The following is a 23,232-nucleotide window of genomic DNA, read 5'->3' on the forward strand; positions in this document are numbered from 1 at the left end:
CCCTGCACGCCACCAGCTGCTCTCCATCACCACGTCCCTGGGGGGACTCTACCGCCGCACCGTAGAGCTGGGATTCCGTGCAGTTTCCAGAGTGTTAGCAATGGGAGGTAGCAAGCACATCCCTGCTCCTGAGCACGGCCAAATCCTCCCGGGCTTGACCAGCCTTGCTGACACCCCCACCCCCTCCCCTAAAGCAGCCCCGTGCCGTGCATCCCACCGCCGGAGTGCTCCCACCCCGCCTGCTCTGGGATTTGCTCCATGCCAGCAGGATCTATTACCGCACACACGGGATTTATCCCCTTTCCATTCATCCCCTCACCACCAGAGCCCGTTCTTCCCCACAGCATTGCATCACCACCACCTCCCCTTGTTAATTCCGCTCGTCCCCACGCACTCCTGCCACACTTATTTTAGTTTTTCACCCAGGTCCATAGCGGTGAACCCGCAAACAAGGCTGCAGCGAGTCCCCGCTGCAAATGTCTCTGTGGGTGACACTGGGGAGAGCAGGGCCGAGCATCCCCCTCTGCTGCTCGGGGAAGCCGCTCGGCCGGGGCCCAGGAGGTGCCCTTCTCCAGCGGGGCGCTACCAGGATGCTCCAAGCAGGAGGTGACGTCCCAGTGGGGGGGACACGAGGAGAAGGGCTGAGACACAGAGGTGCTCTCCTGCGTGAAGCATGTTCGGGGGGAGACAGGGGGCTGCAGGTTGACCTTCCCATCCCCTAACTCCCTCCCTGCCTATCCCTGGTCCATGGGTGCCCCCCTCCCCGCCCTCCCCTCCTCCCTCAACTCCAGCGCCGAGGAAGCCGAGCCGGAGGCAGTGCTGAGCCGGATATGCAGCGACTCCCCGCATCCCTCCTTGTGAGTATCCCTCGCTCCTCCTGATGCCTTCGGAGGAGACCGATGGACGGACGGACGGGCAGCCAGAGGTGGACTAGTCTCTCCTATTTGCAAAGCTAGGGTGGAGGGGAACTTCTTCTAATATCCCCTTCCCCATCCTCTGTCTTCATCCCCTCTTCCCCTCCTCCTCTTCCTCCACCTCCTCAGCCACGATACCCTTAAAAAAAAAAAAAGGTGGAGGAAGGGGGATATGGGAAACCTGCTGGCAGGTGGAAGGAACCGGGAAATGGAATCACCGTAAAGACTAGGACTCAGGGAAAAAAAATCCCCCCAGAATGCCCACCCCCCTAAGGAAGGAGGGAGGCAGGGCGGAGGGGCGGGCTGCTCTGCCGCACCGGGAGACCCGCTCCGCCCGCAGCCGAGCCGCCGGCTCCCATCCCGGCATGGGACAGAAAGGAGAAGGCCCCGACAGACCGACGGACAGGCGGGCGGGGAGGGCTGCGGGGGGCTGCAGCGCGGCCGCCTGGCAACTGCCTCGCAGCCCCCCGGCGCCTCCCAAGTGTTTCTTTCTGCTTTTATTTGTCTCCTTTTTTTAAAAAGGATGATGTCCCCGGTGGTGGCTGGAAGGCGGGTCACGCAGGCCAGCGGGCAGCGGCGGGGGGAGGCCGTGGCACGGGGGGAGGGAGAGAGGGAGGGAGGGATGCTGCCCGCCCTGCCCGCGCCTCTGCCCCCGCCCGGGGCCGCGGCCGGCGGCAGCTCCGCGCCGAGGCGGCGGCGTCGTGGTCCCCGGGTGTAGCGGTGCTCCCTCCTCCCTCTCCTGCCTGCCCTACTCTCCTCCCTCTCTCCTCTGCCCACTCCCTCACTCCTCTCCCTGCTCTCTCCTCGGTCTCCCGGTCCCTCTCTGTCTCTCTTGCCTTCCCCCCACGTCTCCCCTTCTCTGCTCCTTCTCCCCTTTCTCTTTTCCCCCTGCCCCCAGCCTTTCCATCCCCTCACCCCCATTTTTGACGGGGGGGCTTTTGGCTTTGCCAGGGCAGAGCGCGGTGACACCGCGGCAGCCACCACGGAGAGGACACAGGACCCCCCCCTGGGCCCGCCATGCCCCTTTGAGGGGGTGGCCTGGACCCCGAGACCCCCGCAGGGCCCCCCGCAGGGCTGCTTCGCCTGCATCGCCAAGCCCCCAGCTCTCCGGCAAGCTTCGCCCGTCCTGTCTCCTTCTTCTGCCGTTTATCTCATGGAGAGCAAGAGCTGCAAAGGGGACAGCCTGCGGCCAGCGGTCCCATGCAAGCACTCGGTGGAGAAGAAGACGATGACCAACCCCACCACTGTCATCGAAATCTACCCCGACACCACCGAGGTGAATGACTACTATCTCTGGTCCATCTTCAACTTTGTATACCTCAACTTCTGCTGCCTCGGCTTCATCGCCTTGGCCTATTCATTGAAAGTGAGTACTGAGCACGGGGCTCGGGGTGCGGGGTGACCGGGCAGGGGGGAAGCATTCCAGGGTTGTTCTGATGTGAAACCCCACTTTGCTACCCAAATGAGAGGCTGCAGGCAATGGGGATGGGGATGGGAAGAGCTGAGGAGCCTGGGATGTTACTTCAGATGGGGAAGAGGTGCTTTCACTTGCTCCAAGTACGCTCAGAGGCTCCTCTGTACCGCGGTGCAGGGTGACAGGCAGGCAACACAGGGCTGCTTTGGCTCATGCTGCACCTGCAGGCATGCCGGCACTAGGTCCTTTATTTGGGATCCTGCCTGTTAGAGATCATCAGGAGAGGACCCAGCAGCATTGGATGGTCAGGCAGGAGCAGTAAGAAGCAGCCAGCCAGATTCAGCCGTCAGCTGGCAAGTTGCAGGGGGTAAGAAGCTTACAAAGTGCAGGGCAATCCTGCCTGTTTCTTTCTTGCCCTCTCCGTAATTAAAACACCAGAGCTCGTGGCCAGCTTCCCCCTGCCCAAGCCCTGTAAATCCCAAAACAAGGCCTGGAGACCTGCCAGCATCATGGGAACAGTGAGAAGGTGGAAGAGAGTGCAGGGGGCTTCCCACAGTGTCAGGCTGGGGGGATTGAGAGCTGTGTTGTTGGAGAGGGTGATGACGTGGAGCACAGCCCATGATGGAAATGGGACCAGGTTATTATTCCTGATAGCTGCAGGGGAGAGCAGCCCGGCAGGAATGGTGCCTGGCAAACAGGCAGCACCTTGGCAGCTGCCAGGAGAGAGGGGCCTGGGCTGCCCTCCCCTTCCCTGCCTGCCAGATGCAAAACTAACTGAATGGATGTGCAGAGAGCCCGGGGCGGCTGGGTGGCCCGGAGAGGAGCTGGCTGATTTGTTTTGGCAGGCAGCATTTAGAGGAAGGCCAGGGTGCAGACAGGCTTCGTCACAGAAGCAGATCAATTAACCCCATACAGCTCCTGTGAGCTGGACTGTGAGCACCCAGCACTGCAAGGAGGCTGCTCCCAGCTCTTCAGGGTCTCCATCAGAAAGGCTCAGGGACAAGTCTGCAGCCCCCTGTCTTGGGCTCACCGAGCACTGGCCTGGTGGTGCCTGCCTCAGTTTCTCATTCCCAAGATGGGAGGTGAGCTCTCATCCATTGCCTGTGCAGGAGGCTCTGCTGCTGCCTGGGTGAGGCACTTAATAACTTAAATCATCATGGGGCAAAGCATCACCACAAGGAAAGGGCAAATCCAGCCAGCAGCAGGCTAGTATGAGTGGGGGAAGCAAGTCCCTTAACACCCCCCACACCTTGATCCAGCAAGGGAAGAAAACACTGGCTTCCTCCTTGTTTTTTTAAGCCTTTCCTTGTCCGTATTTGCCTTTAACAATTGACATCTTTCCCGTGGAAGAGGCTACCATGGGTGTCTGGGTACATGTGGTTCTTTGCTGCTGCAGCAGTGAGGGCAGGACAGCCTGAGAACAGGGCAGACCCATCCCCTGGTGACAAGGTAGAGTGGTGTCTGCCACCCACAGAGGTTTTAGAGGCTGGACCCTTCACTATCCTTGACATGGGATGGAAGGAAGTGCAAAGCCCAGAAGTAACCCGGGGCCTTGCACCGGGACAGAGGTGTGGGCTCGGCATCTGTCTGCAAAGACCTAGAGGACACAAAGCATGAAAAAAAGAGGCAGTGGTGAGGGAAGGCAAATGGGCACATTTACTCTGAATCAGAGAAAGGAGAATAGAAGATGGCTGTCAAAAACCAGCCTTGGCTTTCGGGCTGAGAAGGCGGTAGCTGATGGGATGTAACCGCGGTACCCAAACAGAGGCAATGCTGAGCGGGTAGAAATAACTCTGCTCTGGTTTTGGAGCTCCCCAGTGGCTGTGACTCTGTGGCAGGGGGAAAATAGAAACAAAATGTCCCTCAGAGGCAGAGGACAGAGCTAGCAAGTGGCTGAAGGGATGCCGAGTGCTCCCATGAGCTGCTGTTGGGGCGGGTGGTGAGAGGCAATGCAGATGCTGGGGCAGTAGCAGGTCTGTCCTGGGGGAGACTGGGATGTTCAGAAAGGCAGCTCTGTTCCTTACCCACAGCTACTACAGGGATCTTCACAACACCCTAGCCAGGCTGGGTGTTATGGTTATTTCTCCAGAAACATGTTTTCTTCTCTTTTACTGTCAGTAATGTTTTTCCCAGAAGTTCAGAGAAAACAGGAGCAAGAAATGCCCTGAGAACAGATATCCCTTTAAACAGGGAACTATCTTGTTCCTCTGCAATTAAATGTAAGGACATTCGAGCAGTAGGCACTTAAGTCTGGCCTTTCTAGGGACTGACTAAGGGGTAGTAAGAAGAAGAATGAAGCTGAACCTTCCTCTCCCTGAGCCTCTTCTGGGACCCTTGACAGTGGAACACAGGTTTCCTCAAGAGCCATCAGTGCACTGATAGCATTAAGTGGTTCCTGGGGTTACATTTTGGGGTTGCACCTGGCTTTTACACTTCCTTTAAATAACTGAAACATCTAGCAACTTCAGGAATTATCGTTTTCATTATCACAAATAGTATTTTCAATTCCCTGTCATAAAGGTCACTTGCTTCTGGCAGATTCATGCTGTTAATAAAGCAGCATCTCCTTTGTGACCCAAGTCCATGAGACGTTTCAGTATATATCTTAGCACTCCCTAGCATTTCCTCTGGTTTCAGCAGCATAATGCCTACACTGGAAGACAGATATATCCTTGGTACACTTCAATATTGCTGTGAAGCTATGTCCTTCCTCATGCCCTATTTTATTGGTTTCAGCCACATCTGGGAAAACGGGAATGTCTCCCTGGCCTTTTGCATGCTAGCTACAGCCTTCTTGATTTCTTTCTGCAGGGAAATGCTATTTCGTGGTGATAACCATTTGCTAAAAAATGTCCAAAACCCCCACCCCAGCACCAAAGAATTTGTGAAGAAAGAAACACATGAAGTCAGGTGAGGGCAGAAACTGTGACATACAAGGCAGGTTCTGTGTGTGACAGGCGTCACAGCCAAGCTCTCTGAACGGGAGTGTGGCAGCATGCCTCATCTTTATTTACCCCCATAGCAGGCCAGATCCTCAACAAACACAGCTTGCTGGGCTACAGCGGGGTCACACAACTCATGGATCCCTCCAGGAGTCATTTCTAGCATGCCAGGCTTCTCAAGGTCAGCCTCCCAGAGTGCAAGCAAGGCACTTGCATCTAATATGTGTGCTGGATGCTGGGGGAGGAGAGATCAACAGCAGGACCAGGGAAGTTAGAAAAGCCCTAAAGTAACCCTAACTCCATCCCAGCACAGATAAAAGTATCAGTCCAACAGCAACGCTCTGGATTCAGTTGGTTTTGATCAGAAGCAAATGTTGTGGTCTGATATTCAGCAGCTCCCTCCCTTCCCCTTTCCCAGCTCCAAGTGGTAATGAATGATGCATCAGTGCCTGGTGGCAGGAGATCTCACTTCAGTTGTTCAGAGCTTCGTCTCTGGAGACTGCTGGGGTGAGCCAAGTCCTCTGTACCCATTGTGCCATGAGGCAGTAGATCAGAGGAGCTGGGATCCGAGATGAGCTGCAGTATGGATGCCTCGCTGTGGCTCTAGAGAGATGAAGATGCCAAGGAGCCTTGCTGGCTTTTTAAGCCTCACCAGCAGCCCACAGCATTGCTTGCAGAGTTTTCTTGCCCCTTGAGGTCATGGAAATATGCCAAGCTCTCTTGCCCACTCTCTGCCCAGCCCTTAGCACACAGCTGTGGGCAGGACTGTTTGCCCTCCTCTCTTGCCATTTGTTGATCTTCCTTGTTTCGAGTGGAAGCAGACCAGCACAAATCCACAGCTATTTATTAACCCTGAGAGGCTGCCTCACCCAGCCTCTCAGGCAGGCTCTCATGCTGCTTTGGGGAAGGAGCACTGGTTTATGGACGTGGGTGAAATGCAGGGGTGACAGTCCCGTGATGCCAGCGCCGGTGTGGTGGAGGCACGTGGGCTGGAGAGCTCTTGAGCAATTCACAGAGCAAATAAATCCAAGGATCGCCTCCAGAGCTCCTTCTGTGCAGGGACATGGAGCTCTGCATAGAAATGGGTTTACTGACAGCCAGCTGTGGAACTTCCAGGCTGCCTTAAAAACAGCCTCATTAGATTTGTTATCAACAAACCATTTGTCTCCTTCTGCAAGCTGAGGCAGCACTTTTCACTAGAGCAGCAAGTTTGCTGCTCCCAAAAACGAGAGGGGCTGAGAGAGGGGAAGTGACTGCTGGGAGAGGGACTGGGGTGCTAGGAGCCAAGGGGAGCGCTTGGAGAGGAAGCAGAATGTAAAACCCCGAGGAAACAAAGGGCAGAGAACAGTGAGGAGAGGGAGGAGAGAAAGAACCCTTGGGCACTGACATGCTGGAGGTGTGGGAGGACACAGTGAGATGGAGATATTGGAAGAAAAGGTGAGCAGCAGGGAGCTGACACGCAAATAGGGATGGATGGATGGATGGATGGATGGATGGATGGATGGATGGATGGATGGATGGATGGATGGATGGATGGATGGATGGATGGATGGATGGATGGATGGATGGAAAGGCCACACCACCTTTTGTTGGTGGGAAAGGAGAGGAGAAAGGTTTGCATGTTAGAGCACAAAAGCTGTGTTTCATGTAAGGATAGGCATGGAAGAAGAAAGAAATTGTGTAAGTTGCCAGCCTGGATCAGAGAGGAGCTCTGCCTTGTCCAAGGGGGGATTTCCAAGGATGCCACCACATAGTGCTTGGAGGTGCCCAGGGAAGCCCCAGTCAGCAGATGTAATTATCCTCACACTCCAGTCATCTCAGTGCAAAGCAGGGCCAAAAATCCCCATCTAGTTTTAGGCAAGAGAGAAGGGTCAAAGGGATGATGAAGAGAAGAGCCTGTGTCTAGGAAAACAGCATACCATGGTCTGGGGTGGGGGTTCAGCCTTGTGACCTTGAGGACCTGTCCCTCACTATGCTTCATCTCTCTGGCTATGGAAAGAATCAGCTTCCAGGGCTCCCAGAAGCTCGTGCACCAGCTGCCAGCACATTATGATGATGGTGGCCACAGGAGCATGAAAATAGGAAAAGCTGTAGCTGGGCTATAAGAAAGACACCAGCATCTCCTTAAGGACAAAGCAGGGAAGGAGCTGAAACATTTATCTGTTCTCCAGGAGAGCTCGTCCAGAGCCTGGCTCAGTTGCCACAGCAGGACATTAAAGAGGGACATCTGGAAGCATCTTGGGGTACAAAGCCATGCAGGGGGAGGCAATGCTGCCCTGCAGAGATGTGGGAGGCTGGAGCTGTGAGTGGTGTGTAAGGAGAAATTCCTTTTAATTGCACTTTTATGCCATGGGGGCCCTTGCACTTCTCTGGTGCTTTGAGGCTTCATTTCAGTGTAAATGATTACGGGCAATCAGGGATGATTTTCATGAGGGTGACCACTGAAGCCACAGGGGTTAGCAGGAGTGTGTGGGTGGAACCAGCTGGAGGTGCAGGGAGAGGAGGCAGCTGGGTGCCCTTTAGTAGGAGTCAAAGGCAGCCATCATTTGGACTCAGACAAGAGGAAAGGGAAGAGATAGAAGGGATAAAAAAAGGAACTGTGGGGAAATGGTGTCACTGGGGAGAGGGCAGCCCCAGGCACCCCTCGCCACAGCAGCAGCAGCATGACAGGAGCAGGGCCAAAGGGAGAGCCATGGGAAAGTCAAGGAGAGGTGCTGCTGAAGTGTGTTGTGGGAAAGGGCTAAAGCACCAGTCAGGAGTGTGAGCTGGTGCCAGGTGGGAGATGCTGCTGGGAGAGGCTGCTGGGAGCACTGGAGAAGGCTGAGCCTGGAAATTAGGGTTGTAGGGCGCCCCAGGGAGAGGAGGAACAGGAGGTAAGGAGTAGGAGACAGCTCCTGGGGCCAAGAGGAACTGGCCTCACAAAGGTGAAGCAGCTTGGCTGCGAGAGGGTTGCAGAGCTCGGTGTGCCGGCCGTGCCGGTCTGCTGGAGAAAGCTCTGTCTGACAGCAAAGGCCAGCGTGCCTGCTGCACAGAGCACCGGGATACAGTGCAGGAAGGGGCAAAAGGCATTTGCTCCTTGTCGGTTTTGCCTGAGGCAGCCCCACCGCTGGGAAGAGGAAAGTGTGCGAGAGCTTCAAAGAGTCTGCTGGGAGCGGCGAGCGGGATTTCTGGCCAGAATCCAGCACCTCTGGGGCTTCTCACCAGTGCGTGAGGAGGTGCCAAATGGCTGGTGCTGCTGAGCCCAGGGGTTTTTGGGAGGATGTTAAACTTACTGAATAATTTCAAATGTGAGTCATCCCGGACATTCAGCTGACACAGAAAGGCATGTGGGCTCCCAGGCTGCTGGCTTGATGCTTTCCCAGAGATCATCTCCTCTGCTGAGAGCTCCAGCCAAGTGTGCCCCAAAGACACATGCAGTTTGTGACTGTCCCTCTTCCCAATCCCAGAAGGGTGCTGAGCTGAGCACTCCACAGCAGGGCAATGGCCCCAGCTCCAGCTCCGGGCTCCAACGAGCAGGGGACATCAGAGGCTGAGGACATGGCACAGTTTGATTTAATACAAGTATGAAAAATAGGCTCATTCTTGCCTGTGTGCCTGCCAGCACCAGATCCTGTGGGTCTCATGCCAACAGCAGCTTCCCCACCCACAGTTCAGAAGATCAGGGGTTGCTTGTGCAGAGAGGTCCTCAGTGGTGTGATGGAGAGGAGGAATGTTGCTTGAGGGTCTGAAATGCAGTTTTAGAGGACCTGTGAATCAGCACAGGTCAGTGAGAACAAGGGGTGCAGCAGCCCTTCCCCATGTCCAGCAGAAGGCTTTCAGGACAGCCCTGCAGGTAAGCCCTGCAGGAGGAAGAGAAAAAAGTCTGTAAGATGTGGTCTGAATCTGTTGCAGTGTCTTTTTGGAAAGCTCCTAATCGATAAAAGCCTTTTAATATTCCTCAGTCTGACTCTGGTGCTGGTTTTTGCAGCTTGCCATCCACATCTGGTGTCCAGCCAGCAGTGCCTGGCAGGGCTCTCACTGCTGGCAGCAGGGCAGGCCAAGGGCTCACAGCCCCACTCACCACAACCCCCTCCCAAGAGAGGGCAGTGGGGCAGGCCCTGCCACACCCTGGGCACCCTGCTTGGATACGGGAGATGGATGGGGGGTCAAGTGTCCTGGTCCTTTTGTCCAGGTCCTTTTGTTCATCCTTGTGGCTCCAGCTGCCTGAGTCGCTGAGTGCTGGCTGAAGGGGCAGCCTGGGGACAGGGACATATCCCAGCTAGGAAGCAGTGGAGTCTGACCCCTCCTCTGCTGGGATCCAGCTGCAGAGCTGCAGCTGGTGGACAGTGCCATCAGCTGCCTGGCTGTGCCATCGCTGCCTGCCTGGCTGTGCTGTCACTGCCTGGCTGTGCCATCCACTGCCTCATAGTGCCATCTCTGCCTGCTCGTAGCATCATTGCCTGGCTGTGCCATCTGCTGCTGTGCAATGCCATAGTTTCCTTACAGTGCCATGTGCTGCCTGGCTATGCCTTCTGCTGCCTGGCAGTGCCATCCACTGCCTGGCAGTGCCACATGCTGCCTGGCAATGCCATTGCTGCCTGGCTATGCCTTCTGCCGCCTGGCAGTGCCATCCACTGCCTGGCAGTGCCACATGCTGCCTGGCAATGCCATTGCTGCCTGGCAGTGTCATCTGCTGCCTTGCAGTGCCATCTGCTGCCTGCTAATGCTGTTGCTAGTGCATCAGCAATGCCCGCTAGTGGCATTGCTGCTGGCAGTGCCATGCACTGCCTGGCAGCCTGGGAGAGGTGGGGACAGGCCAGTGACATGGACATGCACAATCATCGCCCACTGCAGAGCTGTCCCAAGGAAAGCCCATAAAATCCCATAAAAGCTGCGGGATAATGAAGGGAGCAGACTGTGCTGTCAGAATGGAAAGCTGCCTGTGGCAGAGATGCTACACAATCCGCATAAGACCTGCAAAAGGAAGGGAACTCATTAACCCAGGACTACTTAATATGCTGGAGGCTCGTGCACAGCCCTGGAGCTGCAGTAGGATGCCGTGCCAGCTTTTACCCGCTCGGCCCCCAGTGCAGATGGAGGCACAGGGATGCACAGCAGACCTGCAGCCTCCTCCCTTGTGGGCTGGGTGGGCCCAGCCTGGCACTGCAGGGCCAGGGAGCTGTGACACGGTGGGAATTGTGCTTTAGTGCCTGTGTGCCTGGGTGTACAATGGCATCTCAGTTCCTTTGTGCACCTTCAGGCTCCAAATGACACTGCCCCACTCTGGGGATCATGGGGCCCAGGTTTGCCCGGTTGGTAACAGCAACGGGTCACTCTTTCAGGTCTTCTCTGCTTCCAAGAATTTCCAGCCCACAAGTATTACAGTGCTTGGCTTCACAAGCTCAACCCACAGCAGAGACGGGCTGCAAACCTCACCTCAGGGTGTTTTATGGCACCCCAAGTGCTCAAACACAGAGGCCCAGCCCAGCCCTCACAGTGCACCTGTACAGGTAACCATGTACAGGTGCACTGGGTTTTGTGGCTGTTGCTTGAAACAAGTCGTGCCTTTCATACATGTTGCAATTACTTTGTTTAATTATCTTTTTGTCTCAGGTCCGGGATAAGAAACTCCTCAATGACTTAAATGGAGCAGTTGAAGATGCCAAGACAGCCCGGCTTTTTAACATCACCAGCTCAGCCCTTGCCACCTTCTGTATCATCCTTATCTTCATCTTCCTGCGATACCCTCTCACTGACTACTGAGTGAGGCCAACAGCAGCTGCTGCCGCCAAAATGCCTCTATGCCAGAAGTGTCTGCAGTTTCTTGTAGCAAGGACACACAAAACAAGCCAACCACTACACCTTGATTGCCAAAAAAAAAAAGTCAATTAAATACATAAATAAATGTTAAATTAGTTTATCAGCCCAGCTGAGCATACCTTTCTTGCCCTGAAATGGTATGTGAACAGCTGAAGGAAAGGGTCTCACTCTTACACATGTACAGGAAGAAAAATAGACCAAGAAATATTTGTTTTATGGCCAACAAGCTGTGTGAAAAGAGCGTGCAAAGCCCAGAGCTACGCACACTTAGTGGCAGACAGCTGCGCTCTGGGAAGCAGTGTGGTCCTGTGGAGCTGGAGACACATGCAGTGATGGATGGGGATCATGGCAGGGCTGGCTTACAACATATCAGGTGTGTTCAGACCGCCCCACCACCCCCAGCTTGTGGGGGTTTCTTTTCCTTTTTTTTTCTCTTGAATTCCATCCACTGGTTCAAACAACTCCCAACCCCTGGAGAGCTGAAGCTGTTAGGAAGTTTATGGTGGGGAGCCCCAAAGCCTCCAGAGAAACCCCAAAGTGTTAAAGGGCACGTTTCTCCTTGGGATCTCCCAGCAGTGCTGAGAAGGAAGGCACCTTCTGGAGAACTCGCCTAAGCCACCTAATTGGAGTGCTACTGTATTTCTGTAAACAGTCAATAAAAAGATACCTCTGATATGTGGTGCTGCTGGGTCAATTCCTTCCTTAGCAGGGCTGGTCTCCTGGTCTCTATGAGCTGGCAAGAGAAAATGCTAATGTCCCCAGCAGCTGCTGGAGAGATTTAAAGCAGGAGTGAGGGATGCTGCTGCAGGTCGGGGCCGCACGCAGCCGTGAAGGAGAGCGCAGACCCAGACTGAAGAGCAGAGACCTCGGTGACTCCTTGCTGGAAGATCTATGGCAAGCAGGCAAAGGCAGCCAAGCGGGCAGGGCCCCCTCCCCTGCTAGGACCAACGCTGAAGAGGGAAATAAATCACTGCAGTCTGACCCTGCTGCTACTGCAGCACTTCCCAGGGTCATTATGAAGAGGCAGATTTCGGAGAGGATGTGTGTTTGCCACTGAAACAGGCAGGAGCTCAGAGCCCTGCCCAATAGCTGCCTGCAGCTGCCTGTCATGCTGCAAAGCAGCACACCCTGACTTGAAAACACCCATAAATGAATGACAAGATCAAGACTAAAATACAGCCTATCAGCCCCTCCGACCCTTCATCTCATCTCATATGCCACAGCTGCCTCATCTTTTTCCAGCTGTAAGATGACCTCATGCCAAGGGGCAGCAATCAGTGCAGATTAGCTGTGGAGCTGGGAAAAGGCATCAGGATCCACCTTTGCACCCACCCTGAAAGCAGAGGTGAAGCAAGAGATGGGGAATGCAGACAGGCTGTCATGGGACACTTCATCATCTGCTGAGTGCATGGTTTAATCAGCAGGCTGGGCTGTCTCTGGGCTGTGCCATATTGAGATGTGGGGACAGATCATGAAGATGCTTCCCTGGTCATGAAAGCATCATGAGATGTCACCTCCTTCCTGCCCAGGTCTCTACACCTTCATCCTGTCCCAGGCTTCATTTATCGGGGGAGCTGTAGGCAGAAAGACCTGCAGTCCTCCCTGCCTCCCACTCACTGGAAAGCATTTCCACACCAGACCAGATCAGATCAGGGGTCTGTTTTGCAGCAAAGTTTCAGTTGGCAGTGCAGTGTATGATGCCCTGAAAGTATCTCAGCCATGAACAGCTCTGTGGTCGCTCATTCAGACGTCAATACTCTTCCCAGCCTCCCTTGGTTACTTCTTGCTCTCTTCCCTGTAGCAAGACCTGAGGGGTCGTGGCTGTCGGAGTTTCCCTCCTAACATATGTAGGGGCTGTAGCCAGTCCTCGTCCCAGGCTTAGGAAGGAGGTGGCCCATCACAATGGCAATGCCCCCAAAGAGGGTATACAGCCAAAGTGACTCACATTGCAGCCACCCTGAACTGGCAAATTTTATCCACTGGGACAGTGCTACCTCAGGCAAGACCCAGACCAGGCATCCCAGGATCCTCCGAGGTGAGGAGAGGCACAGAGATGAAGTTGTATCCCCTTTTCCCTCCGCCTGTACCTGCACCAAGCTCACATTGGCTGTCTGAGGCCTTGGCTTGGTATCCTTCCCCATCACACCTCAAGCTTTACAGCCCAAACACAAGTGCAGCTGGGTGGGCTCGGGGGATAACTCAGACAGGGTCACCCTGTGTGTAGTGCCAGGGGTTCCAGCTGCAGGTTTAGATCCTGTGGGACCAGTGGCATCTCTTGAAATAATGAGTGCATTCCTTTCCACGAGCTGGGACTCATGTCAGCCACATTGCAATGCTTTTGCACTCAGAGGCCACCCCCAGCTGCAGGAAATCTTGCAGGGACAGTGCCACTGTCCCCATCTCCTGTGCCACACAGGAGAGAGCCGCCCTGCTTGGCGTGCAGGCATGGGGCTGTTCAGATAAAGGCAGAGCTGACACAAAACTGGAAGTGACCCAAAGCCAGCCTTTTCTACATTTAACAAGTGTGACAAATGAGTTATCATCATCCCTTCCCCTGACAGACTGTCTTATCTGCAGGAAAATGGATGCTGGTTTAATGAACCAGGGGGAATATTGAACTGACTCAGCAGCACTTTTTGCATCTATAACCCATCGGGGATGGAGAGAGAGGGTTACTATTAGTAGCCATCATATTTATTGTTTGTTACCCTTTTTGTAGGAGGTGAAATTGCTGCAGCAGGTTGGAGGTGCACCCAGACCCAGCATGGACAAGAACAGCGCAGCAAGAAGGATGCTCAGCATCATGCTCAGCTCCATCACAGCCCTTGTCTCAGCTCCACCTGCAGCTCTGGGCTGTGGGGCAGCAAAACTCCTGTGCTCTCCCTTCCTCTCTCTCAGTGTCTCCCCTTTAATGGAGTCCCTCCAAACCCACGGCAGAAGGAAACCACCTGCAAAATAGGGGAAATAAGGGGGACCTGTAGATTTCCAATCTTTTTTTGGGGAAAAAAAATATTCATGCATGGATCTTCCAAATGAAGCAACATCAAGGTATTCAGCGTTCATTTCTCATCTTGTCAGTGTCAGGGAACCCCAAATTGAGGCAGCAAAACTACATCCCCATATACTGTCAGGCAAGTACATCCCAGATTGCACCAACTGTGCTGTTAAGCAAAAGAAAGAACTTTTTTGATTTTGAGGGAACAAGGGAAGGAAAAGCAGCAGCCAAATCCGACAGGTCCTCTAATTGCCTTTTTTTTTTTTTTTTAATTTTGCAAGAAAATTCTGGAAGTTCGGGTTTTGCCAAGGCTGACACCCGCCGCGGCAGAAGGCAGGCTTTCAGGAGTTGCTTCTCTGCCTTTTCACTTCTGCCACTCACAACGTCGCGCCGCGCTCTCCAAATCGCACTTTTTTTTGGCTGCGAAGCCGCAGCCTCTGTTGCACTCCGCGGCGGGAAGGAAAACTGTGAGGAGGGGGTGGAAGAGAGGAACAGCCGAACGCAGCTTGAGAAGCATCTTTTGAGATGGGGAAGAACTGACGGCCACGTTGCCATTTAAAGATTTAATTGTATTCCTTCGGGAGCCTGACAGCTTGATGAGGATTGCTTTTTGGATTTTGTTTAGCTCGGGGGGAGCGATTGTTCCCTGTTAGGGGACATCGTGCAATTGTGCCTAAACACCTGCGCTGATTTTGTCCCTGGTAGCTGAAAGGCGTTCAAAGCGGTGAGCCTGGGGAAAGGCCGCCGAGGCTGGAGAGGATCACCCTCGTCCGGAGAGGAGATGCTCGGGGCCGGGGCTCGTTCAGCCCCTCGATGAATGGCTGCGGGAGGACCCTGAGGGCAGTGTCAGCAGCCAGGAGGAGGTCCCGGCGGCAGGGAGCGGGGTGTCCGGGCCGGGCTGGAGCTGCCGGGCTGCGGCAGGCAGGCAGAGGGCTCTCTCTCACCGCGGCTGCACGCCGCCGGCAGCGCGCCGCCCATCGCCGGGAGCCGGGAGCTGTGCCCTCGCAAGGAGCACAGGTCCATCCACGCTTCTCCGGGACCCCGAGCCAACAGCCCCAGCACCGGGCTAGCGCTGGCTGTGCAGGAAGCAGCTGTGAACTCAGGGTGGCTCCTAAAAGCAGCCAGAGCGGGTCGCCATCCCTCCGCAGGGATGTGCCCCTCCGTGCCAGCCGGGAGGTGTGCGTCAGGCACGGGCACCGGTGCACATTTGCCCTCCACGCTGGCTCGGAAAGGTGGCTGGGAGCCAGGCAGTGCGTGAGCAAACCCTGCCGTGCTTACGCAAGTCTCAGTGCCTGGCCGAGCCTCTGTCCCCGCTGCCACGCCGGGCTCGGGGATCCCTCCCTTGCACAAGTGCCACCAAGCCAGTGTGCAGACAGTAGCCCATCGAGTCCTAGCTGGGGTGAACTGGTTTGGGTTTGGCTGGTAAACACGACTCCACACTTCTCCTTTCTCTATGGGCTGGCAGTAATAAACACGAGATGGAGCTCATTCAGGTAAGGACCTCCCGCCCAGTGTCGACACCCACCGGTTCCCCTGCCTGGGATGAGCTGCCAGGCAGAGCACAGTGAGTCAGGCCTGGAGCAGCCATCGGCCTGGATACCCAAATTAACTGTCAGAGAGAGATGCAAATGGCAACCTCTATTCTGCTCTGGGGTGTGTAATCCTCCAGCAAAGCCGACTATGCTGTAGCATCACAGCCCTGCTTCCCAGGCACTCCATAGGCCAGGAGGCAAAGCTACGCTACCAGCAAGTAGCAACTCTCACCTCCCACCCCAGCCATGTGCTGATGTCCTGGGTGACCTTACCAAAGCCCTTTCATCCCTGTTTTCCCCTCCAGCACTGTCTCATAGGTTGATGGCTTCTCAAAGGCAGAACTACAGCCTTGCTCAGAGCCACCAAGTTCTGGGACCTTGGCACTATGGGTGTCCTGTGATGGGTACAACTGCAGGAGTGCCCAGCTACGGTTGGCAAACACTGGGGGAGAGCTGGACACTGATGGAGCTGCCTCTTCCCTCCTCTCCATGCCCTCATCCGTGTGCAGGTTGGACACTGAAGAGCGCCCGGCTCTGCAGGCAAACCACGGCGGTGCGCAGCCCTGCCGGGGGGAGGAGGGGGAGGCACAGATGGCAGCAGATGCTCTCATCAGTGAAAATGATTGAAGCAAAACAAAAAAAAAAAAAAACCTAGCAACTGGTGAGCAGCCTAACAAAAACTAGCACAGGGGTACAGAGAAAGGGTCTGGACCTGACAGACCCTTGCATGGAGCCTAGGTCCATGCTGCCTTCTGGCCCAGGGTAATGTTTTTCCTGTCTCCAGCTCACAAAGAAAAAAAGACTATGCCTTGTCCCAGAGCACTGGGCAGCAATTATTTTTTAAGATTTGGATATATTAAAATGAAACCATTTGGTTTCTCTCCCCTGTCCCTATCCTCTCTCTTGTCCTTTCCCCTCTGCCTTCAAATAAGTGAATATGACTCCAGACAGCTTCTAAGCATATCTAAGCCCCTCGCCCACCATCACAACCCATGGCAAGTCTTAATGTGGGCCAACATGGCACTCCATTTCAGCACTGGGGGCAAAGGAGCAGGAACGCTTCCTGCACCTGAGAGTGTTACTGTAAAGCAGCTCCTCTGTTGTGATAGCCTCATGCCAGTGCAAAGGTCCTGCTCCTCCACCCCTCCCATCCCCTGACTTTGACCCATCGTGCCAGCACGCAGCAGCCATGCCCCGTGTTTGGCACATCTCCATGCTCCTGCCCAGCTTTTCCTCCAGTGTGTCCGGGCCAGAGGGAATCAGAGGGACTTTATTCAATGTATGATGATTTCCTTTTCCCCTTTGGCAGGAGCGCCTTGTGGCACAGTCAGAGCTACAGAATGAATGCTTCTGCAGCATGTGCTGAGCTGAATGGCACAGCACGCAGCCCTCCAGCCTGCTCCTTCTGCGATTAATTGCACAGGAGCTGCTGCTGCGCCGTGCATGCACAGCCCTGCACGCTGCGAGGGCTGAGCCACACTGCACACAGGCAGACACTCCTATTGGGAAAATGGAGACAGATCCAGGGCAGCCCCTGTGTGAGAAACACACCTGCCTAGTGATGCTGTAAGTGTTTTTTGCTGCTCAAGCATGTCAGCTCTCTTAACTGAGTGACACCATTTTGGACTTTGCAGGAAGAAGGTGGCGTGCACAGGGATCTGTGTGTCCATCCCAGCCATGAGGTGGGAAAGCTGGGGACAGCATGGGCAGGCACCAGAGAAGGGAGTGACGCCCTTCTCAAAGTCGATGTGGAGTTCACCACAGTCAACACATTTCTTTACAGAACAGAACAAGGCAATACAAAGCCTGACAAGCCCCTTCCTCCAGCACCACACTGTGCCCCACTCCAGGATGTCACAGCAAGGGTGACAGGCAAGCACGTGGTGGAACCCTCCAAGGCTGGAAGAAGCAGAGCTGTGCCAGCCCCAGGGCTGACTCTGGACTCAGCTATCAGCGCAGTTTTGAGGTGCCAATACCCCCTGAAATGGGAACACTGTGTCTTGTGCCACAGCCAGTCCTGCTGAGCGAGGGTGATGGGATGCTAGCTCAGCCAGTGGTGCAAGCAACTGCATCTAAATAACTAGGATAGGTTAAAAAAAAATATTATTTGGCCATTTAAAGAAATTGCAAGTTGACAAAAGTCTCTCTTTTTTTGATGGATAAGAAAGTTGGTTTGGCAGCAATTCCTTTTTCCTAGTTTTGGTTTCCTTCATGATCAGGTTCCAATTTTAATCCCTGCAGGATGCATGCAGAAGGCTCTGCTGCACTCTTCTGCACTTGGCCTGCCATGGCAATTAGGGGGCCCTGGAAAACGTTTTAGCAAGAACTATTACGTGTACAAGCATAACTTGCATTTGAAACACGTAGCTGGGATGCAGTCCATCTTTGGATGTGCCTGAAATGTGGGAGAGAGGAAAAACACGAGTGGGGTGAATTATTTTCTAAGTGCTTTACCTGAAACAGAGTGCTCTCGTTTATCCATAAGCACCTTGCTGTGTAATTTTTGCTCAGCTCGTGTTGGCTGTGACGAGAGGGGGGTGTGATGGCCCTGGGGCTGAGACAATAGATTCACATCTGGTAGATGGAGCTTAGAGACGAGCCTGCTTTGTTCTGCCTGCCTGACCATTACAGCATTGCCCTGGCTCTCCCAGCCTAATTTCCCCTGGGGAAAATAGGGGTAATAGGGATGACCCGAGCCATCCAGAGCTGACCAGGTGTGCTCGCAGCGCTGCCCTCGCTCGGGTTGGCTGCCCACTTCCATGCAGCCGTGGGTCCGCACCCAAACGCCAGAATATCAGGTTGAGCAGGATTGGGATCTAAATAGGGTTAGCTCCCAGCTTTGGGAGGCAGGTGAGGTTTTGCAAGCCTCAGTTAACGCCTGCTCCTGGCCCCTGTGATCCCGGGAGCAGTTTAGCAGCAGTGAATCATTTGTTTTGGTTTCTCCCCACCAGGCGCTTGGCGGCAGCGCCTCTCGCAGCAGCAGTGGGCGTGGGAGAGATGCAGGGCTCGTGGGCTGGAGCCACTCCCGTGGCCGTGAGAACCCGTGTGCCGCTGGTCCCCGGCCCCGCTGGAGCTGCTCCTCCTGTTTGCTGCCAGTGGGGATTTTGTGTGGGTCAAATCTCCTGTGTCCTCATCAGCCAGGGATGCAGCAGGGGCATCCATGGATTAGCTGAGGAGAGGTTGCCAGGGATGAAGGCTCAAGAGGGAGCTCAGCTTGGTCCCTTGCTGGAATGTACAGTTCAAGGGTGTCCCTCAGGACACTCCATCCTCTGCCTCATCCTCATCACCTCCCCATCCCCTGCCTGCTGCAAACTCGACATACTTCTAGCATCTGCTTCCCGCTCTCCTCCCCTGCGCCATGCCACTGGACAGATAGGGAACAATCTTCCTGACAGCTCATCTGGGATGTTCATCTCTGATGTGCCAGGTCCAGTATTGGAAACATTGATTTTAACTGGAGTTTGGAAAAAAACTGTTTGAATCCTCTTCCTTCAGCAGGCTTTGTGAGCTCATGGCTTTCTGCCTAGATAACAGCTTTTATGAGGAAGCTTTGGGATTTTCAGGTTCATTCCTTTCCCCCTCTTTTTTCCTATTTTGCTCCAGAGAAGGGATGTTGGGTAGGGGAGGAAACAGTCCGAAGCTGAGGCAAGAGAAGGTTTTCCCCAGGTTTTCTCTGGTTTTCCCCATCTGGGTGCTTTGCATGGCCACAAGGAGGGATCTGGGCAGGAAAACCAGCAGGAAAGGCTTCGTTCCAGCCATGCCAGTCATGCTGCTGCTCCAGCTCCCACCAGGACCAAGTGTTCCCATGCCACTAAAGAAGCGAGTGCCTGTGCTACCCCAGCATCTTGCCACTGATTAGGATAACTGGGCCAAAACCCATGAGTTTAGGCAGACTATTTCCTCATTTTGTAAAAGTTTCCCTGCCAACAGCTTTGGGTGAGCTGATTTTCTGCGCTTAGGAGAAGGGCATGAACTCAGCGTTGCTTATGCAATGGGGAGAGTTAGACTTTTTAGCATCCCTGGGTTTTATACCTCTGGTGCTTTATGAGAAATGACATTTCTGGGAAAGATTTCGCCGCCAGTTACTGTGGGAGCTCGACGTTCCTGAGCAAGCTGCCGGCCGCGTGTCTGGAGACATGAGAGTTAATTTTAAAACATCCGGCATCCGTATCGGCAGGGAGGAAGGTTCCCTTCATTTCCTAAGCACCAGCAAAACCTAAGCTTCTAAACCCTAATCCCTCTCTAAGCTGGAGCTGCCAGGCCAGGGCCAAGGGCAGAGAAGAGCCTCTGCTGTGTAACCAGGCCAGTTCTTTGGAGAACCCGCAGCAGGACGGGGAGCTCTAAGCTCCGGGATGGGGATGAAGCCCACTCCATCCATCCAGAAGCTGACTCGTGGGTCAGGCTCCTCCTGCTTTTTGAGCCAGCTTTTTGGTCAAACTTCACCATGCCATCCTCCAAGACCGCGCTGTCCCTACGCCTGTCCTTCTGCAGCTTGGGCACCCCTGGGAGAATGAGTCCCGTGGGGCGCCCCGCAGGTCCCTGCTGCTCCAGCTCAGTGGGCAGGGGTGACAGGCGGCAGGGGTGACCCCAGCTGCGGGACACCTCTCGGCTCAGCCTCGCAGCGCCAGGCAGCCCGGGAACCATCCCTGACCCAAAACCACAGGGCAGCGCGTTCTCTGCCAGGAGCGGCGCGGCTCGGGGGTGCCCCAGGCTGGAGGGTCACCCCGGTTAGAGCCCGGCCGCCGCACGGGCCGCTCAGCCCGCGCCCCCCGAGCCCGCAGCGGCGCCGGCCCCGGGGCGCAGCGCCCGCTCCCTGCGCGCCGCTCCGCACCCGCGGGGCTGACGTCACCCTGCCCTGCGCCGCCCGCGCTGATTGGCTGCGGGTGACGTCAACGCTGTTCTTTTTTTCCCCTTCTTCTTTTTTTTTTTTTTTTTTCCCTTTCCCCGTGTCCCCCCGCTCGCTCCCGAGGCATGACCTCATCGCCGGCGCATTCCCGGCGGCGCGCGGAGCGGCGCGGAGCAGCGCGGAGCAGCGCGGAGCGGGCCCCCCCGCCCGCCCCTCAGGGCATGCGGGCCCTGCGGCGCCGGCAGCGGCCGCGCCAGCGGACAGCCCGCGGAGCGGAGCGGGGCGGCCGCCGAGCCCGCCGCGCCGGGTCAGTGCGCGTCCCGCCGCGTCCGCGCCGTGTCCAGGCGGGACGGGGCCGTGCGCCCCGGGGGAGGCGGGGAGGGGGCGCGGGGGGCGGTGCGGGGCGTCCGCGCAGTGTGGGGAGCGGAGCCGGCATCGCGCCCTGAGGCGGCGGACAGCGCGGCAGCATGTGCCGGTATATGTGCGTGTGCGTGTGTGTGCACCAGGAACAGCGCTTCGCGGCCGTGAGCGATGGAACGGCTCCGGTGCGAGCGAGAATGATGCGTGTGAAGTGCCGGGGCTGGGAAGGGAGCAGCCCCACGGCGGGGATTGGGGAAAGAAGCGGGGGCTGGGAGGGGGGGGGTGGGCTGGCGCTCCGCGGCCGCGCATGTCGGGGATGCTGCGCTTGTTTTCGGGCGGGGGGGCGGTGGAAATCCCACCCTGCCTCGGCGGTGTGCGCTTGCCGGGCGGCCGTGGTGCAGGTGAGGAGGGGGCTTGGGAAGCTCCGGGGAATCGCCGCTGTCCTGCCGGGCCGGGGGTCGCGGGTGGAGGGGTTTTCTGGCGGGGCTGAGGGCTGGTGTTTGAGGAAGCGGTGTTAACAGCGCTGTGGTTTTTCTGATGATGAAAGAGGTTGGAGTGTCGCCCTGTGTCCTTGGCGTTTAAACGAAGCCGGCATGTGTTCAGCAGCGGGGGTTTTCATGCAAGACTTCGTTGCTGCGGCTCCGAAGGCGCTGTTCGCGATTAATGAGTTAAGCTGCTCGTTAAAAAAAATCCTCTCTACCTCCTCTAATGTGCCTGGACCGATTGATCACCCCCCACACACCCTCAATCATTATATAGTGGTAAATGTTGCTTTCTGTGCTGAGCGTTGTTTGTTTTTAAAGATTCCTGTTTATTTCCCTTATTGATAAATAAGTTCCTTCTCCTTCCTGCTCCCCCCTCCCTTTTCTCCTCCCCCAGAATTAAATTCCTGAGCAACAGCAAAAGCTGATGTCAGTGCTTCAGCTTGCATTGGGGGAGCTCTGTGCACAGGTCAGTAATTTGCGGTTTCGTTGGAAGGAAGAACGCGGTGCAGTGCTGTTCTGATAGGGATATTTGGATTTTTCTAGGCATGGATGCGTTTATCCCTCGTATTGCGGTAGTTATCCACAGCTCCCTGCTGGGAGCTGGGTGCTGCATAAGCATATGTAGGAGAGACCATCCCTGTCCCAAGCAGCTGGCGATGACGAATGCATTGGGAATGGTTGCCAGAGGTTCCATCTCCCTGTGATTTGGGGGAGTAAGGCAGACCCCTCTCCCGCAGGAAAGGGCGAGGATATCCGAGCAGGTAGCACTGAGGATTGCACCTGGCAGCGCAGGGGCCATGATAACCTTGAGAGCAGCTTGCCCGTGGAGCGGTGTTTGACATTGGCTTGCATTGTCTCATCTCCTGCGCTGAGGCAAAGGCTGGGGGCACGGCTGCCTGCGCCCAAAGGCAGCTGTGGAGAGCTTTGTTTTCGGGAGGAATTGGTGCTTTTGGGTCTGGCCTTGCCTCTGTGTGCCTCTGCTTGCGCTGTTGGAGGGCAGCTGTGCCGGGAGGACTCTCTCTGCAGAAGAGGTTTGTTGGGGTTTGGGTCTGCATGGCGGTTCCTGCACTCGCTTTGATTTTGCTTGTAACAGCTCCCAAAACGAAATAAGCTGTGACACCAAGAAAATCCTCCTGGCCATAGCGTATTTGGGATTTTAAAACACCCTCAAGGACTTTGCAGGTGTCTCATCCCAAATTTTGCATGGCACAGCCACAGTAGCAGATCCTGGATGTGCAGGACTGTCTAAATGGCTGGGACAAGAGCAGACAGGCGAGAGTGTGAGCAGCGCAGGGATGCCCACATGCCTCTTTGCAATGGCAGCACGCAGAAATTCCTGCCCTTGGTCTATTGACAACACAATTGAGAGGCTCAAACCTGAGGCTGGAAGGTTTCCAAGCAGAGATGTCAGCAGCTCGCACCAAAAGTCTTCTAACCCAACAGACTGTCCTCCCGTGGCTTTCAGTTGTCCTTGCTTAGACATAAGGTAAGGAGAACCTGCATCTAGCGCTATTCTTTAAAGTCTATCCTCAGCTAAGCTTGGGAGAGCTGAGCAAAGTGGCCAGAATCCTTAGGAGCATTCACTGGGGACTCTGCATGGAGATTATTCTTGCAAATACTGCACCATGTTTGTCTGCAGTGTGTTTTTGCTGGGTGCCAGGTACCTCACTGAGAAAGCCACTGAGCCTTTGGAGAGCTTATATTCACCTAATATTAAATGCAACGTCACTTTTACTATAAAAACACCCCTGAGGGCTGGGTAGGACTAAGCAGTAGTGTCTGTCCCATGCTGCCAAATTGGATCCTAAGAGGTGGGAAAAAACTCTCTTCTCTCCTGTGCGCCCCTGTCCTCCCCTAGGAAATCTCCACAGGCTGGAAACCCCCCAAAAGGCTGGGAATCCATTGTGCCTCTGGATTTTTGAAGTGACTTCTCTTGGCATGAGTA

At 55.3% G+C, this 23,232-nt stretch overlaps 2 protein-coding genes across 4 annotated transcripts in view; both read left to right on the forward strand.

The window, feature by feature from the left end:
• Positions 1-529: 529 nt before the first annotated feature.
• Positions 530-11,748, forward strand: IFITM10 (interferon induced transmembrane protein 10). 2 transcript variants are annotated; one of them, XM_030949742.1, is made up of 3 exons: positions 530-857; positions 1,866-2,280; positions 10,863-11,748. In XM_030949742.1, exons 1-3 carry the CDS (start codon positions 748-750, stop codon positions 11,010-11,012), a joined length of 675 nt encoding a protein of 224 aa, XP_030805602.1. In that variant the 5' UTR covers positions 530-747; the 3' UTR covers positions 11,013-11,748. The 2 variants fall into 2 exon arrangements, with proteins under 2 accessions (XP_030805602.1, XP_030805603.1); XM_030949743.1 differs by having other exon boundaries at positions 835-925.
• Positions 11,749-21,089: 9,341 nt separating this feature from the next.
• Positions 21,090-23,232, forward strand: part of DUSP8 (dual specificity phosphatase 8) — a 40,259-nt gene continuing 38,116 nt past the window's right edge. Inside the window, exon 1 of one of the 2 annotated variants that reach the window (XM_030949897.1) lies at positions 21,090-21,203. The gene's annotated coding sequence lies outside the window, so the exon portion shown is untranslated. The remainder of the gene's footprint in view (positions 21,204-23,232) is intronic. The other variant, XM_030949898.1, reaches the window with a different exon arrangement.

This window comes from Camarhynchus parvulus, chromosome 5 (assembly GCF_901933205.1).
Source record: "Camarhynchus parvulus chromosome 5, STF_HiC, whole genome shotgun sequence".
NCBI classification, from domain to species: Eukaryota; Metazoa; Chordata; class Aves; order Passeriformes; family Thraupidae; genus Camarhynchus; species Camarhynchus parvulus.

Coding starts and splice junctions, on each gene's coding strand:
- IFITM10 (XM_030949742.1), top strand. CDS start 748: ATGGGTGCCCCCCTCCCCGCCCTCCCCTCCTCCCTCAACTCCAGCGCC. Junction 858..1,865: donor GACTCCCCGCATCCCTCCTT/GTGAGTATCCCT, acceptor TGGCTTTGCCAG/GGCAGAGCGCGGTGACACCG. Junction 2,281..10,862: donor CCTTGGCCTATTCATTGAAA/GTGAGTACTGAG, acceptor TTTTTGTCTCAG/GTCCGGGATAAGAAACTCCT.